At 49.1% G+C, this 21,763-nt stretch overlaps 1 protein-coding gene across 1 annotated transcript; it reads right to left on the bottom strand.

The window, feature by feature from the left end:
- Nucleotides 1–393: 393 nt before the first annotated feature.
- On the bottom strand, nt 394–21,538 carry ches1 (checkpoint suppressor 1). Its single transcript, XM_028953633.1, has 6 exons — nt 21,382–21,538; nt 13,114–13,661; nt 8,086–8,234; nt 6,308–6,363; nt 4,080–4,188; nt 394–3,607 (listed from the first exon to the last, which is right to left on the bottom strand). The coding sequence occupies exons 2-6, from the start codon at nt 13,645–13,647 to the stop codon at nt 3,145–3,147; spliced, it is 1,311 nt and encodes a 436-aa protein (XP_028809466.1). The 5' UTR covers nt 13,648–13,661; nt 21,382–21,538; the 3' UTR covers nt 394–3,144.
- Nucleotides 21,539–21,763: the final 225 nt, after the last annotated feature.

Here is a 21,763-nt window from a genome sequence, read left to right as displayed (position 1 = left end):
TAATTGTGTGTTATTTGGTGCTCATCAAATAATTCCTGAAATTTGGGATTTTTTTTCTTCCTAATGCACATCTCACAGAGGCTTGTGTGCGTAGATGTACGTCAAACATAGATTGTTGGACTAAAAGATGGTTGCGTGCCTTTCTCATACCCACACCAGCATAATGATGTCGTAGTACAACTCTGGACCCCAAAATCTATCAAGTGAACAGTTTCTTGCTTATCTCCTCTGTAGTTGCATAGCAACAGCGCAGTCTCCAGTTGTGAAGCCGTGGTTTGTGATTAAGACTTTCTCCACTTTAATTATGAACGGGTTTGCACAGGTACATGACTCCAAAATGACACCAGGAAAACAAAGAGGTGGTGCAGCCATTTCAAACAGGGCATGTCCATCTTAGTCTTTGAAATTCATATTTTTATTATTGCCAACTGGAAGACAATACATTACACAAACATTATTGTAGGTATCAGAATAATAATAATAATAAAAAAGGGCAAAAATAAAACATAACATTGGTTTTATGTCACATAAAGGACAACATGATATTTACAAGCAGTTATGAAGTAGTTTGAGACTGTTCTTTGGCAATATCATTGCACAAGTAACCAGAGCGCCTTTTCTGTCCATATCCTGCATCCCCGATTTTCAGATTATCACCTGAAACCTGCATCAGTGAAATGAAAACAACTAACTGGCCTTTCACCCATCACAAAGGTTTATTCTGTTGCAATGTAAGTGCAATCGTTGGATTACCTAATTAGCTACAGCACAAAAAAAAAGAAAATTTTACTTTGTGGCAGTAAAGTGTTTCATTTCCTCACAAAAAATTGCTAGATTAGTAGAATGTTGTCTGGTTTTGAGACATAAAAAAGAAGACAATACTGTAAGATGACTTCAAGTGTTACAAAGAGAAATAATAATGAAAAAGGAGGCAGTGATAAAAAAAAAAAAAAATTGCACTGGTCATCATTCATTACCTCATGAATATTCATGCCTGATGACACTGAGCAGAGAAAACAAACACCCTCATTATGCTTGTTGAACATAGCAGTCAAACAACAAAGTTTTGTTCAAATGAAATGAAGATCCCACAGCAGCAGCCTTCAACGTTGTGACCTTAACGATCTCAACCAAGACTAACTACTCCATTTGAACAACCAAATTTGAATATTGGGCGTCCCGCCGCTAGGAATGGCACATTTTTCGGTGCGCTGTTGCCATACCCAACACGCAGTCGATTCTAAATTCCGCATGTGCTGATTATGCAAGAATTCAAGCGTGTTGCAACAGGACGTACCGGGCACTAAAAACGTGACTCCTACTTTATAATTCAGCAGGAGCTGGAAAACCATTTCATACCTGGAACAGTCATCGTCGCTGCTGACCGTATGTGCCACCCCGTCCTGTGAAACCCTTTTCTTTTCTTTTTTTTTGACTGAACAGCTCAAGGAGGAATTCATAACATGTACACATTTACAATAGAAAACACTTTCATAAACTAGAAATGATTATTTGTTCAGGTACGAAAAAAGTCAGTCAAAGACACTCAAAACACAGATATAGAAGGCAGGCACAAAGTTAAAGGGTGTATAGAGTGAACACACACTTTTTTTTTTTTTAATTCATCTTCCTCGTCGTCATTAAAAAAAAATTAAATAAAATTTAAGACACAGACACGTAAGCATGTGCTGAATGGTTTGAGTGTGAGATGAGGACACTTTCCCGAACACAGAATGTCCCGTTTGTGGTGTGACTTTGTGACTCTTCTAAAATGTTCGCCCTGAAGTTAGAGTTGTCCTTAAACGCCTGCTTCAGAGGAAACACTATTTTCAAAAAAATAAAAAACTCAAACGGGTATAAGAACTGAGGACGAAGCCTCTCCCTAGGACCTATAGTTATATGAAAATAAGTCATGCTTCATGCTAAATACATTATTATCTTACATGGTGTTTGGATAAAAAAAAATACTTTTTCAATCTTATTTACAAGCACCCATGCATTATAACTGAGAAGAAACCCCCGAAAAGGCAGAACTTGATTTTCCAGAAAAGAATATAAACATTTCCCAACTTTTTACAGTGTTTGTCCTGGAAAAAAGACAAGAATTGCTTAGTTTTGTTATGAGGACTAGGGGAAATTAAACATGTTAAAAAAAAAAAAGAAAAAAAAAAACCACAGGGCCCGGTTTTCCTGAAGGCTCCTCCAGCGATAAGACCCCTGATACCTCATCCCTGCTGAGCTTTAAGGAAACTCGGCCCCTCGACCCAAACTCAAACCGCACAAACAACAACACTTCTGACGTCGACCGATAGGGAAGTAGCTTTTTTTCCATTTGTTTTGTCCGAGCGTGCCCCTTTTTTGTGAGACGAACGAAAGAATAAATTAAGAAAAATCAAACATAACTGATATTGCCTCTGACCCCCGTTATCTAGTCTGAGAAGGGAAAAAAAAAAAAAATACGACACACATAATAATGACACACAGGTTCTGCACCATCTGAGCACAGATCAATATCTACTAATTAAACCAAAGGGAAGTATTTAGGTTCGTTATTATCCCACATAATTAGCAACAAATTGTTGCTCTTATAACAATCTGCGTTGATTTTAGAAAATTATTATTATTACTAATTTGACTATTATTACTGTACGACTGCTTTATCTCAACTGGCTTCACATTCTTAATTACCCATTCGAGTGATTAGATAAGCTTTTTTTTTTCTTCTTCTTCTTTGGCACTCGTTCCTTGAGCAGCGAGACGACTCCGTCAGACTCATCACTTGGGTGAACTGCTACAGTATCGCCAGTCATCCACAACCTAATTCACAGAATACCAAGAGTTTCCCCAAATTGGTGACGTTTATGGCTTCTGTCCCCTTACACACACACACACACACGCAGGCAAACACACCACACACACACACACACACACACACACACACACACACAAACATGAGATATCCCATAAAAATAGTGTCTAAAAACAAAGGAAAACAGTGATTTTTCAATATTGCCACGAATAAGTAGAATTCACCTGAAGTCCTGGGAAAAAAAGTAAAGCAAAAAAAAAAAATAAAAAATCCCAACGCAAAAATGTCCCCTCTGCGTTCCGTCTCTTGCCTTCCTGTCCCCTCTGCCGGTGGTCTTAGTTTCGGACAGCCTCTTTGGGCTCCTTCTGGTCCTTGGCTGTGTGTTTGGTGCTGTTGTTGAGGCAGGCTCGCACCCCGGCCAGGTGGAGCAGCGACCCTGCGGCTTCCTTCATCTCCTCGTCGTCGTCGCTCTCGGGGGGCTTCTCCGCGCGCCTCTTTTTCAGAGGCAGCGTGTCACCGGGGAGGTGCGTGCCACGTCCTTTTGTCCAGAGAACTCTCCTCCGAGGGGGCTGAATGGACAGGGGAATGTCCTGGGGCTCTTGCTTGACCGACCAGTTCACCTCCACGGGGCTCTCCCTCCCATCGCCATCCTGAGGGGCGCAGGAGGACGTGCCCTGCTGCATGCTGGGAGATTTGGCGCTGCTGTAGGTGTGGTCCTCCTGCATGTCGTCGGAGGCTGGGGGGGAGTCGCTGAGCAGTCCGCTCCTGCCGTGAGTCAGGAACTCACCTATCGCCGACCTGAGAGGGGACATCAGAGCACATCAGAGTTATGGATCTAGAACATGTTATGGATCTAGAACATTCTGGCCGTAAATTTCCGGTATCAGATATATGTGGTATCACATACCTTATTATATTACTCTAAAGTGAATCACTTAGTTTACTATGAGGGTAAAGAATATAAACTTGCTCAGGTCCCCTGAGGTTTCATCATGAAAATGTCTCCACCACACCACGCTGCCACCCTGACCTTCATAGCAGACATAGTGTTGTCACAGATTTTAATAACCACTGTACACACTGTACCGATGATGTAAGAGAAGCATGCTGGGATACAGACAGGGGTTGGTGTCTGAGATGTGTTGGGCATATTGAATTACTGCATGGGTCTGCATATAAATATGATCCGTTTGGTTGTGTGTGTGTGTGTGTGTGTGTGTGTGCCCCCCCCACAGGTGTGTAAATCCATGCTGGTAAGATGCACGCTGACCTCATTGCTGTGGTGCAGTTCCCGATGGGACTGATGGGAAGGGGACGGATCACTGGAAAGAGTTCCTGGGTCGAGACGCGGCCTCCATTTTGGACTGCTCGCTGAGGAACTGAACAGAGATGCATCAAGTCAGGAGACCAAGGTCAAAACAAGGTAATTGTAAATTAAAAATGCCACCCATAGGTCCTGTGTACCTATTTGGTTGATTAACCAAACACTCCAGAAGAGCATTGAACATTAATTATAAAACGTTCAGTCCTATATACATATTGACACAAGCAGCATCACGAAAAAAAAAATGTAATCATATGCCTTCCACGAGAAGACGGGAGAATCCTGCAAGGCCAGGGACATACAAAAATGTAATTTATTTGAGTGTTTTAATTCACTTGATGTTTTCTACCCGCATAACCACCTGACACATCTTCATCAGGAACGTAACCCACAATGCACTATATTTTTGCCCGAGAAGTAAGTGTAGATTTACACTACATTGCAATTTGTAGCTGACTAAAATATCACATGGTCAGGCTGTGGCTGAAAAAGTGCAAAATATAGTGTACTATATAGAACAAAAATAAATTGATGCCATTGTTTTACTTGTGTGCCATACACAATTATGAAATATGAAGAACTGGTCATGAAAACTTTATGTTTGCTACTAATTAATTTTCCTCGAAATTTTCCATCTCTTGAGAGAAATCTGAGATGTTTAAAGCATCTCTGTAAATCCGAGACATGTTTAGAGGGCATCTGTCTCTGGGCTCGCTCCACTCTGCAGCACGGCAACGTTCCCCACCCCCTTTTATACCCAGGCTTGCCACGTTGCCCCGGCAACTGCTCCCATTTCACATGCCAAAGTGAGGTAGATCATACGTTAACCGGAGTCCAGCAGGAAATTCCTCTGCTCTGCATGGCCCCAAGTAGCACAACAACACAGCCCTGGCAACTGTGTTTACTCTGGATACGCAACATCTACACACACAGACATCTTTCCTGGGGACGCCGGGGTGAAGGCGTCAGGTCTTTGCTGTATGACGGGCCGCAATCAGATTGCTCAGGTTTTTTTTTGTAGGGATTCAGGGAAGGAATATGCGGGATTATTTCATGGTAACTGATTCCACATGGTGATCGTGTGGCCCCAGCCCGCAAGCATCCGGAGGCTCGACCGGCAGGTAAGTGTGTCACATTTAGGGGGATATTTTCATGATGTAGTGCATTTGGAGTGTTCGAGAATGTCACATTCATTAGTTCATCAATCAGAATTATTGAAGTAAAGCACTTATAATCTATCGCCATGTGACGTCCACTCACACCCTGGCGTATTACAAGCAACTGGACGCATTGACAGGAGTGGGTTTAAATTTGCCAGAAAGACTTTCCATCTTTAAAATGAAAGTCAATCTCTGTATGTTTCAGAAATCATTACACACCAACAGAAAGGTCCAGGTTGCCAAAGATACAGAAAACTAACAAGCAGTCCTTTCTTTATGTAGCTATTCTAAACGTAATTGACTACCAAACAAAATACGTCTCAAATAGGGCCACGTCAAACATTTGTTCAGTTGTCCAATGATTGCATTAAAAAAAAAAAAAACCTGCTGAACGTTGCAATAAATAGACAGCACACATGCTACAGCATCAATGTCCGAATCTGTCGCTAGAAGTATCCCCCCCCCCGTCACACCTTCCACCCAGCTGGTCACAGACATCAGTCAAAGAGCCACGACTTCAGAGAGTTCCTTCTCAGACACTTTCCACGGCTGCTCCTTCCCCATTATTCCATTATCGCGAGTAAAGGAACCCGGACAAGGATGCACTTCAGACGGCTAATGTATCCATTTCCTCCCATTTAGTGGCTCTGTTGCCTCCACTGGATGTTCAGAGAGCACTCTGATTGGGATTGAATGTCCATTTAAACGGCTGGGAAGCCACCAGAGGGCTGAGGAAATCCAGGGAGACGCGAGGCGTTATCACAGAGAGAAAAGGAGAGAAAAAAAAAAAAAAAAGCACGCACAGGGAATGCTGCCAGGAAGCACAGCTATTTGGATTCATGGCACCAATTTTGAATTTCAAGCACCCCTTCAGTCCTGTCCTTTGGGATGAGGCAAGTTGTCTAAATCCAGCACTTTTGCCGTTCTGTAGGTACGCCGGAGATGCATGAATAAAATATGAATGAAATGGAAGAAAAAAAAATGCATTTCAGTAGACATGGACGAAGACTGTACCTTGCAACAGAACTCCATTCTTCCGAAAGAGCGGACTCCCGTGCCACAGTGGAGGGCTGGAGAGAAAGAGAGAGCATGTTAAACAACAACTTTAATATTCGAAAAACAACATGCACTGCATGGAATGTTTCAGGGGTTTTTTGTTTCCCCTCTTCATTTCTTTTATGAACATTTCATGAGGGGTTTAAAAAAAAAAATAAGGAAAAACGCTGACAAGAGTCTTCTCTCTCGGCGCAGTACGTATTTCCACCTTACTCCTGCCAAATCCCCGCCATTTATCAATTTATGAGGACATTAGGTGGCTGGGGGGGACGGTGGAAAACAGGCATGTGACGGAGAGACGGACTATTCGGAAACTCGAGCCTATCGGTGTAAGGCATTCCGCAGTCATTGCTGATTACAGTCATTATATTCCTGGGAGGCTGTGCGTTGCCATTATTCACCGCGACTGCCCCGGAGAATTACAGCCTCGGCTGAAGCGATCCGCGGCGGGCCGGCGACAACTTAACGCAGCCCGCCGAGAGCCAGTCGCGTCGGCCCTGGCGACTTTCCCTAACGATGGTGGTCGCCGAGCATGTGTACCAAGATGCACAGTGGCCCGCCGGCGGACATCGGATTCAGATAAGCGTTCGCGGCTCGCCGTCATTAAAAAAGAAAAGAGGAATTTAGAACACGCAGACGCTCAAGGCAGGTAGGGGAGCGTGACCTGGTTCCAGGTTCAATTCCCCGGACAAACGGAGCGGCTGCACATTGCCGGGAATAACAGGGCGAGAGTCGGAGGTTAGCGGCCTTTGAGTGATTCTCATAACCCGGCATGATCCGGAGAGTCTTCGTAACAAAAGAACATCAACTCCGAAACAAAAGTATATCACGAAAACAGGTTCACCTGCTGTTGCTATGGAGGCAAGTGTTGCTAGGGCGATAATGTATTTCTTTGAGCTAACTGCCTGTCTCCCTCTCCCTCTCTCTCTCCTTTTGCCAGACAAATGGCTTTGTGGTACCACAGCACCTGTCTCTGCCCATGTGTTGCCATGGAGGCGTTCCTGTCACCATGGCAACCCTCGGCGATAAACGGTTTGCGGAGGGCAGGCGCTTTGCAGCCTGTTACCCAGCATCCCCCAGCCAACAACCCCCCCCCCCCCCCCCCCCCCCCCTCCCCCCCGAGGCCCAGAGCCAGCTGCTGAAAGTAAGCGGAGGAATGCACAGGGAGGTGACCTACTACCGAGAACATCCTCTGCTCGTGCGTCCCGGCTGATGTTCCTCGGAATTAGAGACGACTGGTTGAAGTTGAGAGAACGATGGATTGGTAATATCTACTCGGGCATATTCAGTAACCAGCAGCTGGTCTGTGGAAAAGTCTGAAGTTGAATCAAAGATCTGAGGAAGCGCAATTACCGTCTCCACACACGAGCAGAGCGCTACATTATTCTACGCGGCGACGCAGGAGCGCCTCGCGCATTTGTTCCACCTCTTTATTCTCCATTGTTGAAGGTGACACTTTCGCGTTTTACAACCAGGCAATTATTCAGCCCCCCACCGCCGACTGCCGCTCCTCAGCTGACCTCTCAGCTGGAGGGAAGTCTGTACGCCAGCAGCCAATGGCAGGCCTATGCCAGTTCCACTGGGATGAGTGCCGCACCGGAGGTGCGAGTGGAAGGAAATTAGAATAATGGAGAGATGGGAGGATAAATGGAGAAGGCTTTCTGTGCGAAAGAGAAGATGGAAGGTGGCGAGATGGAAGTTAAGGACAGGAACGCCGCGTTACCGATGATCATTACCTGTGATACGCCTGAAGAGAGGTCGGGGCGGAGGTCGGTGCGGTGGAGAGCCGGGGAGAGTATGGGTGGTATGGTGTCTTCTTAAGGGCTTGGATCAAGTTGTGCCTGTACTCTGGATCTATGGACCAAAGAGAGCCTTTGCCTATGCTCTAAGAACAGAGAAGTAGAGAGAGAAAGAGAAAAGCATCAGACAAAGTGCTCAACTCTGTAGGTGTCGCATGAAACACATTTGAGGTAGGCTGGTTCATTTGATGCATCCAAGTCCCCCAATTATTCAAGAGTCTGAAAATGAGTCACTTGCATGCATGAGCTAAGATTAGGGGGTTTCTGTACAGGTGACATAGGGTGGCATATAGACTGCGGTTAAAAAAAAAAAAAAAAGTGCAATTCTAATTGTTTTGTTGTAGTATGGTCTCTGAAGTCCCCACACCATTTCGTCATTGTATATCTAACATTGTCTTATTTACCATGCTAGATATCTGGTCGCAGAAAGTGGTTTTGAGTGCTGATCAATGATTGGGAATCAATTGGGAACCAGGCACCGATATCCCTTCATATGGGGATTTTATTTGCTGACCACTGGCTCCCTTAAACTCTTAAAATCCTTTAGTTTGAGAACTAGGCTTTGGAACAAATCATTTTCAACCCATTCCTTTGGACATGGACATCGCAGAACTCCCCTGTAATATGGGAAATCACAAGTCCATGAAGTCCATAGAGGTTCATCACCCTTTTTTACACCCCCTAAAAGTAGACTACACGGGAGTCACAGACAGAAACTACCTCTGAACATGGGTGCCTCACACTGGCCACGTTTCATCACCACTGAACTTCACCGCCGGCGCATCAGCACTTTGCTAGACGAGTTCTTCCTTGGCCCATGTTGCACCTGGCAACCGAGTAAGAATAACACGTCTACGTTCACTGCATCCCTAAATTGAAAAACGTGCAGAAGGGTAGATGCACTCCCCTGCATCTCAGTCCCTCAGGTAAAACAATCAGGCAGATGAAATCACTTTTATGTATGTATAATCTATGAGAGGAAGCCGAGGAAAAAAACTGAATCAACATGATGCACAAACGTCTCCCTGGGTCCTCCAGGCACATGTATAATTCCATCAGAAAATGGAAGGTAGAGGCAAAAAAGATTAATGCATCCTTATCTCCACCGCCGAGCTAATATTTCTGCCCAAGATCAGCCCGTGCCTCGAAGAGACAGAGGAACCTCTTTAACTTTCTTACTCCGCGGGAGTACGGGAGCTATTTTTAGATCAAAGGAGCAACCCCACCTAATTAAGCTGTCGGCTCTCCATCTGGGCCGCGGAAAAACATACTTTAGCTTTACACCCCCCCCCAAAAAAGAGCTACTCAAACATGGTGTGAAATTCAATACTTCCTGCTTTGATCTGAATGCTGGAATGTGGCGTGACGTACGTGTGCGCAGTTGATGAGAGGAGAACCATCGTGGAAAGCCTTGTGCAGAGCCTCATATAAAAAAAAATACAATTTAAAGTGTAGTGATTGTCACATGTGATACACAGCAGCACAGCACACGGTACACACAGTGAAATTTGCCCTCTGCATTTAACCCATCACCCTGAGTGAGCAGTGTTGCGGATGGTGCTTTGCTCAGTGGCACCTCAGTGGCACCTTGGCAGATCGGGATTTGAACCGGCAACATTCTGATTACGGGGCCACTTCCTTAACCGCTAGGCCACCACTGCCGGGCCCTCCAGCTTGTTGCCGAGCGCTGTGGCCACCCTCGAGATCCTCGAGACCCTCACAAACACACCCACCACGCCACCGTTCACATTTAACTCCTGCGGAAATGACCCCCCCTCCCCTTGGGCACCGCGTGCCAGCCTCGGTGCTCCGCTGGGCCGGGAGTCACGCCGGATGGGAGGAGGATTAGATTAGATTCAACTTTATTGTCATTACACATGTACAAGTACAGGGCAACGAAATGTAGGATGGAGGGCGGCCGGCGTCTGGCGAGGTCGCCCGCGTCGGGCGAGGTCAGGCCTCTGCCAGAGCCGTCACAGGCACCATCGCGGCTGATTTAGCTAATCCCCGCCCTCTCCTATGCCAAACGGGGACCGCGGCACCGATCTCCAGACTTCCTTGGGCTAAATTCGGCGTGGAAAAAAAACAAACAAACAAAAAAAAAAACGGGCAATTGTCTCCACAACGCTGGAGGCTTCCTCTGCGGCTCGGAGCATCTCCATCTGCGTCCTTTCATCGCGGCTTTCACCCAGGGCCCATTCAGCCTCGCAACATGAGCCTAAGATCGCTGCGCCGCGGAAGCCGGTGCCGGAACGAGATTAGGCATTCACCTCTCATCGAACCCCGGACAGACAGTACCGTGGGAAGCCTGGCACTTCAGTGGCTTCAGCGGCGCGTCAAGGCGACACGCTTGTGCTAGCCTGAGGCGAGAAGTCTACCGTTCTACCATCCACGTGTTTACCGGGTTTTACGATGCCGGGCTGTGACGAAGCATTCGGCAACTTTCCTGACTCGGGGGGAAAAAGAACCATCCCGCATCAAAACAGCGGAATTTTTGTGGCTCGTAAAGCGGCGCCATTCGACGCATGTCGACAGAATCGCATCCGAGTGGTCATTTCTGGAAGCCAAGCGCAGTATTTTTACAATGAAGACACTTTATCCCGATCTGCCAAGGTGCCACTGAGCAAAGCACCGTCCCCACACACTGCTCCCCGGGCGCCTGTCATGGCCGCCCACTGCTCACTCAGGGTGATGGGTTAAATGCAGAGGGCAAATTTCACTGTGTGCACCGTGTGCTGTGGCGCTGAGTATCACAAGTGACAATCACGTCACTTTATTTATTATTATTATTAGCTTTCTTTCATCCGCTTTTTGTTTTCCTGTGGCTTGTGAGTCTGTTTACGGACAACGCAAGCCCTTAACCAAGTGGTTTCACGTCTCAAATCGCGGCAACGTCGCGTGCGAGCGGCGGTTTTGTGGCTCGGCTTCTTAGTCAGGCATCAATGACCCAATAAGTCAGCTGTCAAACTCCCGGCCAAAGGCTCCAGGTCCGTCTCAGGCTCCCTTCCTACTGACGTCTAGGTGAGTTGTGGACCCGCCTGCACCGCCACACATACAACATTCGCGACGGAGAGCAGAGTCAGCAAATCCAGTTTTGCAACAAAGACGACAAAGAAAGAGAAAAAATGCCGAACAAATAAAAAGGAAGTAAAATGGTGGGGGGGGAGGGGAGCTCTGAAGCCTAAACTGGTCCAACATCTGCTTCCCTTGTTGCATGAAGGCAGGCTGGGAGTTATTATGCGGCCCCGCGTCTGTTGACCCCCCGACGTCTGCATACCACCTTAACCGCTCAGCTCCCTCAGGCGTCCGCTCGTTCGGAGGAACGCTAGCGCCCGCACTGGAATGGTGCCGGCCCCATGCTAATCAAAGACATTAGTGAAGTGAAGTGATTGTCACATGTGATACACAGCAGCACAGCACACGGTGCACACAGTGAAATGTGTCCTCTGCATTTAACCCATCACCCTGAGTGAGCAGTGGGCGGCCATGACAGGCGCCCGGGGGGCAGTGTGTGGGGACGGTGCTTTGCTCAGTGGCACCTCAGTGGCACCTTGGCGGATCAGGATTTGAACCGGCAACCTTCTGATTAAGGGGCCGCTTCCTTAACCGCTAGGCCACCACTGCCCCACATTACGCCGGTGCTAGCGTATTGTACGTTTAGAACCCCGTTTGCAAACAATGTTCCCGTCCTCCTACCCAGCGCATGCACGCATGCAGGCACAAAAGGCGGAGCAAGACGCGGAGAGCCTTTGTAGGGCAGCATATACCAAAACACAATACTCCTAACCTCAGTAAGCCCTGCCATGTGCCAGGACCTGACCCAGAAATACACTCACTGGAACAAATGGGGCATTGTCATCGTAATCTCCACATCTGTAACCTGATGGAAATATGATTTGGTGCTTTTAGTGAGGGGTTTAAAAAAAACAAAAAAAAACACAGGAAGCGAAGTCCTCAGACCAAGGCCAGAAGTGTTTGATCTGAGCTTGTTCTATTCCATCCTGTTTCTATCCACCCAGTTTTGAAGGTGGAACTCAGCCTTGAGAGTTCTCGGTTTCGGCGTCGAACATGAACGGCAGAAAGCACGTAGTCCCCGTTCCCACGGCAATCCAGGGCTCATAACACGCTGCCGTTATTAGGGCGCCTTTCTGGCACTGGGTGCCCGCGTTAAACCCAGTGGCTCTCGGCAAAATTCGTCATATGTCAAGTTCAACAGCTGCAGACGGGGAAATTATTTTAATTTGCTAAAACATATATAGTTTTCTTTTTCCAGGACAGAAGCCACTTTTGTCTTTTGCCTTCGTAAAATAAATAAATAAATAAAAATCTTATCTGTTCACATAAGACCTTTACCTCAGGGGTCCCCAAGATTTTTTGTTCTTTTTTACACACACACTGACACAGATATGTGCTCACATGGCAACACAGCCAAATCAGTTTTCCTGTTGCTACAGCAACTGCATACTTTTCGTGTCAACTGCAACCCAGTTACTATGGAGATATGTATACAAGGAAAACTCTTTTCAGTTGTAGTCAAGGGCCAGATGACAGAGCAGCACATGCACGCGCACACACACACACACACACACACACACAACCTTATCCCTTACATGTGAAAGGTTCCTAGGAGAATTCCAAAATTCCATTCGTTCAAACCGGCTGTGCTGCTATCTGTACTGTGTGCCTATGAGCCGGTACTGATGCATTGTGTTGCTTGCCTACGTTTACAGTGCAAAATGCAAGGACAAACAGCACATAATAAGAAGTGACTAATCTCAGAAGCGGGAGTCCCAGAGGAAAACAAGGAAATGCCTAATTGAAATCCAACCAGCAGAAGGATCATTAATTATTGATGCGGGACCCTTTCAAGAATACTAACAGATAAAGTGTGTACTCAGCAGAGAGAACGGCAAACATGCAGTTCTGGTGGGGGAGGCAGAAGAACCAGACACGGCCATAACTCACCTGACTCCTGTCTTTGTCGACCTTCTTGAAACACTTGTTGAGGGAGAGGTTGTGCCTGACGGAGTTCTTCCAGCCGGTGGGGGCGCTGGCAAAGTACGGGAAGTGGTCCAGGATCCAGCCGTAGATGTCTTTGACCGGCAGTCGCTTGCTGGGCGCGTCCTCGATCGCCATGAAAATGAGGCAGCTGAAGGAGTACGGGGGCTTGCGGTTCGGCCCCACCGGCGAGTCGTAGGCCGGCTCGGCCTGGTCCGGCGAGGACGAGGGCGAGGAGTGGGTCGGGTCACACCCCCCGGCCTCCTGGACGGGGCTGACGCTGCGCAGCACCGGGTGCCCCAGGCTGGTCAGCAGGTCGGTGCTCTCGTGCAACCAGCTGAGGCTGGTCAGCTCCTCGTCCTCGGCCCGGCTCAGGGACGCCGACAGGGACAGCGAGAGGCCGGCCGTCTCGGCGTCCTGGTACAGCTGGCTCAGCCCCCGAGCCACGCTGCCGCTGCTGGGGCCTTCCGCTTTCTTACCGGGCGGCATGATAGGACCCATCCAGCCCAAGGATCCTGCAAAGGGCAAGGGAACAGATTCTAGCTCAGTCCCCAAGAGCCAAGCCCAGGCACATTTCCATATTAAGTGTGTTTTGAGCAATTCTTGTCATTACACGTTTCAAGAAGGAGAAAAAAAAAAAAATGTGGGAACTCCCTTAAGAGCAGCGTGGTGCCTTGCAAAATATCAACATTAAGCTCGCTCCAAGTCCCGGTGCCCAAACCATACATAAATACAGCAGTCAGGGACATAAGCCTTGGCAGCGTAAACTGATCTCACACAGGTCCTACGTCTTTTTTGCGTGCAGTCATGCAATCCCGCTCTGCAGGATTTTAAAAAGGATCTATGAAAAGCAGGCGCCCTCCTTTTCCAAACATGGCCATTATGCTGCAGTATCATATTACATCGCAGACAGCAAGGTCAGAGGATTTCAGGGCACGCTCTCATTTCACGATTGATGTACTGTGCACCACCCTCCCTGTTTCTCATGTGTGCGCGCACACACACACACACACACACACACACACACACACACACAGAGTGTATTCGGAATGCCACTGATGTGTCCCATCGAGCTGTGCAGCGTGCCTGCAGGCTGGATCACAGAAGGGAGTTTGACTGGTCTATCTGAAGATGCTTATCTAAATAAGAATTTGCAGTAGACCGCTGAAGTCACCGCGGCCGCCATACCCCCGAAAGCTCTTGCACCTTTGATCATCACACACTTTAACTTAGGTGAACGATGGGACTATCTCTCTCTATTATTATTATTTTTTTTTTAAATCAATCTCTCTCTCTCTCTCACTCGCTCGCTCTCACATGGTCACACAGACATCAGAACATACGACGTATTGAAAAACGCAGAGTAAAAGTAATATGGTCGAGTAAAATGCGTCCGTCCTGCACGACTGCGCGTTTTACTGGCACTGGTCGTCATGGCAACAACGCGACAACATTATCCTGGAATAGCATCTGGTCTGCAGATTCCCAGAGGTCAGTGGAGACAGGACGGAGTCTGTGTCTGAGATTAAGTGTGGGTATACCTTGGCGGCGATTGCACGCGCTTGCGCGGGCGCAGACCGGGCCATTTCAACACCCTGAGCGGTGCTGCTGCACCCCGCGATCGAGCACGTTCTCCAAAGCCACCCTGACCCGCAGACACATGACTAAGCCACTGGCTTTTATCTTTTTTTCGATGCCCAGAATAAAACACGCTCCTAATTACCAAGTCCTGCTTCATGTGACAGTGACTGTAATGTATTCGGATTGCCCAACGATAGATTACGGGGAAAATGCCAAAGGCAGAGTTGGTAAACACGCTGATGGCAAGGCAGAGCAAGGTGACAGACTTGTCATTACTCAAGGTGTGTTGAGATGGGCGTCCGTGTGACGCCAATCCCGGCAGGAGCGGAGAGCACACTTCCTGAGCTTTACTTGTTATGTTTCCATGGTGGCACTGCCACGAAACATTACGTCTGACAGAAAAGGCCAGCTAATTTTACTGTTGCTATGACGACAAACTACTCGAGCTGGGCCTATCCAAGCTGCCAGTGAACATCCCAGGAGGCCTTAATAGACCACTCCTTAGCACTCATACGAGCGTCAAAACTTTCAGACCTTTCCTTTGAAAAAAAAAAAAAAAAAAAAAAAGGAGGAGGAGCTCCAGCCCCCTCCAGGCCGCGATCGCAAATTAAATGATGGGTTCATCTCAAGTGCAGAACAAATCACTTCAGTGAGAGACCTTCGCCGTGCTTCATTGGGACGCGCATAAAGATACAATTATCGCATTCAAGCCAAAGGTCAAAGGGAAGGCGAGAGGAATAGACTGAAAGGGAGCGAGAGACACAAAAGGAGAGGGAAACTGAGAAGGATTTTCCGTCTGCTGCTGGACGTCCCCTTGATAAGTTGGCCTTTAGTTGTACAGTTTAAATGAAATGTTACAGACCTATTCTATTTCATCCCAACGCTGAGAAGAGCTTGTTCTTCCTCAGGTGTGGGGATTGTTTTTTTTTTGTGGAAGATTTCAGAAAGCAAAATGAATCTGGAGGTCGGGTAGCTGAGGGGCACCGGAGAAGGGCAATGTGAATTATGGACCTTGCGTGTATGTCAACATTGGCGCAGAAGGAGTGGATGGATTTTAAAGGTTCCCGTGAGCGCTAGACAGCACACACAAGTAATCTCGTCAAGGGTCCACAAAGCTCTGCTCATGCCCTCAACACCATGGGGTCTGTGAGCCATGATGGAAAGTCTGAAGGCCCGACCCTGCGGCTTCATCCAGCACAACCTGATCCATACACTCCAAAGGGTTTAAAGGTTGGCCCATCTTTCCTCCTCCTATGGAATCCTTGTGCAATATTAATGAAGGAACAGTCCAATGGAAATCTCCGCAAAAACATTTCAAGAACAAACACCTTCGTTTTGAACCTTGTGTCGTTCTCCTCTTGGTTCGGTTTCCTCTCGCACAGGGAAAAAGCAAACCAAAACGCAACGCTTCAAATCCCCCGAGAACTTTCTCTCCGCTGATTGGTCAGCTGGGCCGCCACGAGAACAAACGAAAGTGAACGCAGGAAGCGAGTCTGCTGCTGTGGAGGGACGTTTATGCAGGTCGATTTTGTATTATATTACGCGCATTTAACGCTTTAGGCAAAGCATACATTTTGATAATGCATTGCATGACTGGAGTCGCAGAAGGCGCATAACAAAGCCACACAAGTCTGATTCAAGCGCGCTGAAGCCTGCAGATGTGCAGGCGCCATCAAGGTTGCACGGAAGTGTGCTTTTTGCTAGTGCTCAGGTGTGCCGCCCGACTCCTATCTCCCGTGTCCCCTCGCCCCGTCTTGCTGTGGTGAAGGTGACCTCGGAGCGCGGGGCCCGGGGGGGGGTCCCCGGCATGAAGAGCGGTGCTGCACAGAGGGCAGGTCTCCACTCGGGAGAGGTCAGGCTTGAAAGAGGCCGGGCCTCGGGCCCCTCTCCTGCCCGACCGCGCGGGCCAGAACATCACGAACAACGCTCGGAACTCAGAGAGAGTTCACCTCTTTGCTTCTCGGAGTTTATACACGCCCCTGGGTTCAAACAGCGCAGCGTTCAGTCATCACAGCAGAACTTGCCCTTGACCGCAACAGTTCGAACAAAAGAAGAACAATTGGCGTGTAGTCTATTCATTCAGAAGGAAAATGCCCCTTTCGCACACTGCGAAGTGGCAGAGGGTGTCTGCTGGAGCTTTGGGGCTCCTCCACTTATCTTCAGCAAACAGTGGTGTGGGCCTCCTGCCACCAGCGTGGAGTTTGTCCCTGCTGATAATGCCATGGCAACAACAGCTTTTGCTCCGGCTCCCGGCCCCTGACTGCTGCTCGCCTCCCTATTTGGCCGTCCAGCGAGTTTGGTTGAGGAAGAGCGGCTCCAGCCTTTGGCGTGGCGCTAGCAAAGCGTTAAGTGCACCACACGGCGCATGGTCCAGGAATGAAGGAGGAAGGGCACGCATCATCCTCACTCGGCTGCTCTTTTAGGGGAAATATCCCCAAGTCATTAGTAGCATCTCAAAGTCAAACTGTCCTCCAGCGTATGGTGTTTGACAGGGCCTGCCAGAGTAATGAGAGTGAAGGATGATGGTGCCATGATTAGACATGGCGCTCCAGGGAGAGGCTCAGATCCAGAGAGCTTCCACCGAGGACAGGAGGTGGATGTGAGAGGTGACAGCCCAGCGCCGGATGCATATTCATCACATGCGCCCTCCCTGAACCTCTGTCATAGCCGTGGACACAACGCGGTCCTGCATCGCATCAAACTCTGGGAAATGACTTGGGTCTCTAGTGTCCTTGGCTCTCTGCTTTAGTCATAAACTCCGCCGCCTTTTTTTTTTTTTTTTTCTCCTCCTTCCCCCCCCCATCGGATTCCAGCGAACTCAATTTTCTTCAAAAACTTCCCCCGTAACCGACCCTGTCGGAGCTGCTCGCGCCATTCCTCCGCTCCGCGAGTGCGGAACGGAACGCTGGCCGGCATGCGGGAGCACGCGCTCGGCCCGCGCGCGAACGCCTCGTCCCTGCAGACGAACGGGAGCCGGAAGCAGAGGAGTCAGCATGTCCGACTGCCGCCGCGCACTCCAGCGCCCCGGCCCGGCGCTGCTCGGCCCCTTTCGTTAAGGGCCTCTCGTCGAACAGTCGCCCGCACTCAATCATAATAATAAGAGCGCTGCTTAGTAATGGATCACAAAGTGGGGGTTACCCCCCCCCCCCTCCGCTCCCACAGCTCCGGGCTTAAGTGGGGGGTTCGTGCTAGCGCTCCTCAGATTGGTCCTTCCTCCGCGAGAGTCCGCCGGCGTCCCGACGCGCTGGATGTGGGGTCGGGAAGGTTCAAGGACGTTTCTGCTGACTAACGCTGCGAGACGGGGCTGAATCTCGGGAGGCCGCTCGGGATGTTGTTCATCGGTCTTAAAAGGGAACTAGCATCTGGCGCCACAAGCTCGGCAACGCTGATGCTAAATTAATGCTAGCTGGCCTGCTCTGTTTGGACTCAGCGGCTACTCACAACGCAGATTGAGATTCATTTGGCATTTTAACAAACCCTTTTAATAGTCTGGTGAAAAATGAAATGGCGGCATCGTTCCTGTGGCCGTTAGCAAGATTAATGAAATACAAGTACACAAAGCTACATTTCCACAACTTATATATTGAGGGTGAGTAATCAATAAGGAAATGCATAAAATAAACTTAAAAAAATAAACTTAAAGTTGAGTTTAAGACATTTTAGCACCCTTTAAAAACCCTTACGAATGAAATGTATCCATTTTGTTAACATTTTGTTACATTGTGTAACTTTGGCATCTTCGTGCACAAAGTAAAATTACATATTAGCTAATCTTCCAGCACATTAATACGATGTCATCAATCAGATCCATACATACATACAGTGACTTTCCGAAGCCTTCAATTCAGATCAGGGTAGAATCCTAGAGGGTAAGACACTCACCTATTAACCAGAAGACCACAAAGTCCCAGGCTCGAACCCCACTTACTACCATTGTGTCCCTGGGCAAGACACGTAACCCTGAGTGTCTCCAGGGCGGGACTGTCCCTGTAACTACTGACTGAAAGTGGCTCTGGATAAATGGCATAAATGTCTTTTTAAGTCCCTGTGGCATCCCTTACACATGTAAAAATGTTTTTGGAAATCAACCGGATTCGTCGCAACACCAGCATTGGCGGAGTCACCGAGGCAGGACGGGACTCTTCAGCGTGTCTTGATTACACAAAAGGGCAGCCGGACGGGGCCTTGTCAGCGGGAGAGTGCGGCCGCCTCGGTTAAAGGGCTTCATCAGCCCTTCAGCTTCCCCCCTGGCTGCCGCCGAGCACTCTGCACCGGGACCACAGTGTTTACATCATACAGGAAGGTATTTTTTCCCCTCGCACTGCCAGAGAACAGGCCCACGCACGGACAGGCGGGGACGCTGATCCGCAGAGTGAGGGGTGGGGGGGCTATTCTGAGGTAGCGTGGGGCTTTGCCTCCTTTTAAAGATACAAACGTCCATAACGCACGTCTCAATACAACTGGACGCGACTCCTGAGACTGGCTTCCAGAACCTTCAGCGTTCAGTCAGGCAGGCAGGCAGATCCAGTTTTGATGGTTTTCTAGCGAGTCGCCGGGTTTGTCAGACTACGAAGAGTCTGTTAAAGAGTTAAGCTTCTCTCCTTTTTCCAGCACTCTGTAAACTCATCAGCGGGCTCACTGAAACTCCTCCACGACATGCGAGACAAGATGCAACATCTCGGACGAATTGGATGATTCTCGCACGGAAGCTTTGCGAGCATTTAGCTTAGCTTTATGCGTTTTCCATCTTAAACGCTGGGGGAAGACTGGGATGTCAGGTTTCATTACAAGACAAAAAGGTCACAAGGAAAAGTATTATTGTGAGACGAAAGGGGAAAAAGAAAGTGCACTTTTGCTTTGTTTTTGGTTTCAAGTGACAGCAAATAAAATCCTCTTTCTGAACCCCATCATCTCTGCCCACAAAGAAGACAGATAAAGCGTCCAGCCCGCCTCGGCCAAGACAGCTGTGGAGTCGGGAGTCGATCGAGGAGACGGAAGAAAGAGGACGCCACGTCCGTCTGTCCGATCTGGGAAATAATCCGAAACAGAGTGCAGTGCCGATTGGTCCAGCCCAAGCATGACGTCACCTGGAGCAAAGCAGACCCCTCTTACGTCACCTCACTCAATTACATAATGGCCACTTGCCCATGATGACAACATGATGGTGGTGGAAACAAAGGCATCACGCCACACGCATCTCTGGCCCAAACCTGCCAAAATTAGCTCGTAAATTCATCATCACGAGCACTTACGTTTGTTCGGTTCAGGCATCATATTTGGTCACTGCCAGAGACACTTGGGGTGATGTCATGGCCGCCTTGCAGCAAAACAGGCGCTCACATAAACCGAGTGGACGTCACGTGGACGCCGTGAAACCTTTCCGGGAAAAACAGCGCGCCGACCGAGAACAAACCCCCCCCCCGACGCCGATCAGCATTCGCCTCCAGGAGTCGTGACAAGTTGAGAAATAAAGTTCTCAGGACACACGTGTAGTCTTTTACAGTCTTTTATTCTACTTCCTTTATTTCTACAACTGTCACGTTAACCACGCACAGTTCCGGATGCATCTCGCTGCGCGTTGTACGGCCATAACTATGCGTGTGACGAATCTTGGAATCGTCCAGGTCAGAAATTTGACAGAATAGGGACAGACTCGTCCCCAATTCAAACCTGGACACGTTCCAGCGCATAAACGGGGCCGCGGGGGGACCGAAGCGAACGCAAGAAGCGCCGTAGTCACCGCAGCGTCCCGTGTGTTGGTGTCACCTGACGTGAGGTGCGTTGAGTGGGAGAGGGAGGCGGGCCGCTCATCGGCGTCCTTGCGTAGACGAGCGCTCAGGTCACAGGGGTCACCGCCCGACATGCACGAGGTGACAAAAACGAGCAGGCGGGGTAATACATGGACCGACCCCCCCCCATATAACAGTGTATAACAGTCATACGTGCGGTCATGTGTGTTATTAACTTTATATACTTTATGTGCAGCGGCCAGCCCATCGAGTGCGGTTTAATAGGGCAAATTGATGAATCATGACACTTTTGTCCCCACACGGTCGTAACTTGTGAGGGCGTGAAGGTGCATTTTTGCGTGGAGCCAGTCAGCCTGAGCCCCGCTCTCCGCTGTTGCTGTGCGTCTCATCAGATCTGCCTCCCCTTTCCGCCGTCAGACACAACACACACACACACACACACACACACACACACGGCTACAGTGTCCCTCGGTCCGTCCCCCAATCACCAGGCAGGGCGCCCCAACTCCTGGACACTTTGGGGGGGGGGACTGGCAGCTCGTGTGAAGGACGGGTTCGGCGCGTTCCCCTCCGTGGCCCCCACGCCGTAACTCTTCCTTAAAGCGCACACGCACGGAAACTCAGTTCACTTCCCCAGCATGTTAAAAAAAAAAAAACAAGCCTCCCGCCCACTCTGCAAAACACACACACACACACACACACACACACACACGCACACAGTTGCATGCATGCGTGCAACTCCCGAGTTCTCTTTCTGAGGGGCTGGGGGTGTAACGCGTGTCCACATTCCACCGCACTGGCACTAAAACCCCCTTCTTCCACTCCGCCACCCCACAGGCACACGGAGAGCAGCCGCAGCAGCAAGAGGAGGAGAAGAAGAAGAAGAAGAAGAAGAAAAAGTCACCTTTTAATCCTTATCCTCCACGGACGAGCCCGCTCCACATCAAGTTCTCCCCTTCCGACCCCAAACCGTGTCAGTTTCCCACAGCGAGCCCCTCCATTTCCGCCCCCGAGTGCAGTGTTCTTGCGGTGACCACGACGGCAGCTGCGTTCCTCTGGTCCCCCCCCCTGTCTCCCTGTCTCTCTCTCTCTCTCTCTCTCTCTCTCCCGAGCAGCGCCGAGGCAGCCCCGACACCCCGGGTCCTAGAGCGCACCGCGTTCACTGAAAGAATGTCATTGTCTCACCCTGCCCGACCTCCCCTCTGGACACCTACTGTACAGCAAAGGGACCCCTCCGTCGCTGGGCCGTCGGGAGGGATGGGATTGGACACGGGAAGGGTTTCCAA

This window comes from Denticeps clupeoides, chromosome 14 (assembly GCF_900700375.1).
Source record: "Denticeps clupeoides chromosome 14, fDenClu1.1, whole genome shotgun sequence".
NCBI classification, from domain to species: domain Eukaryota; kingdom Metazoa; phylum Chordata; class Actinopteri; order Clupeiformes; family Denticipitidae; genus Denticeps; species Denticeps clupeoides.
Note: the sequence above shows the minus strand (reverse complement) of the source record. Positions and strands in the feature narration are given on the sequence as shown.

Coding starts and splice junctions, on each gene's coding strand:
- ches1 (XM_028953633.1), bottom strand. CDS start 13,647: ATGGGTCCTATCATGCCGCCCGGTAAGAAAGCGGAAGGCCCCAGCAGC. Junction 8,235..13,113: donor TCGACAAAGACAGGAGTCAG/GTGAGTTATGGC, acceptor CTCTGTTCTTAG/AGCATAGGCAAAGGCTCTCT. Junction 3,608..4,079: donor AACTGCACCACAGCAATGAG/GTCAGCGTGCAT, acceptor GTCCCCTCTCAG/GTCGGCGATAGGTGAGTTCC.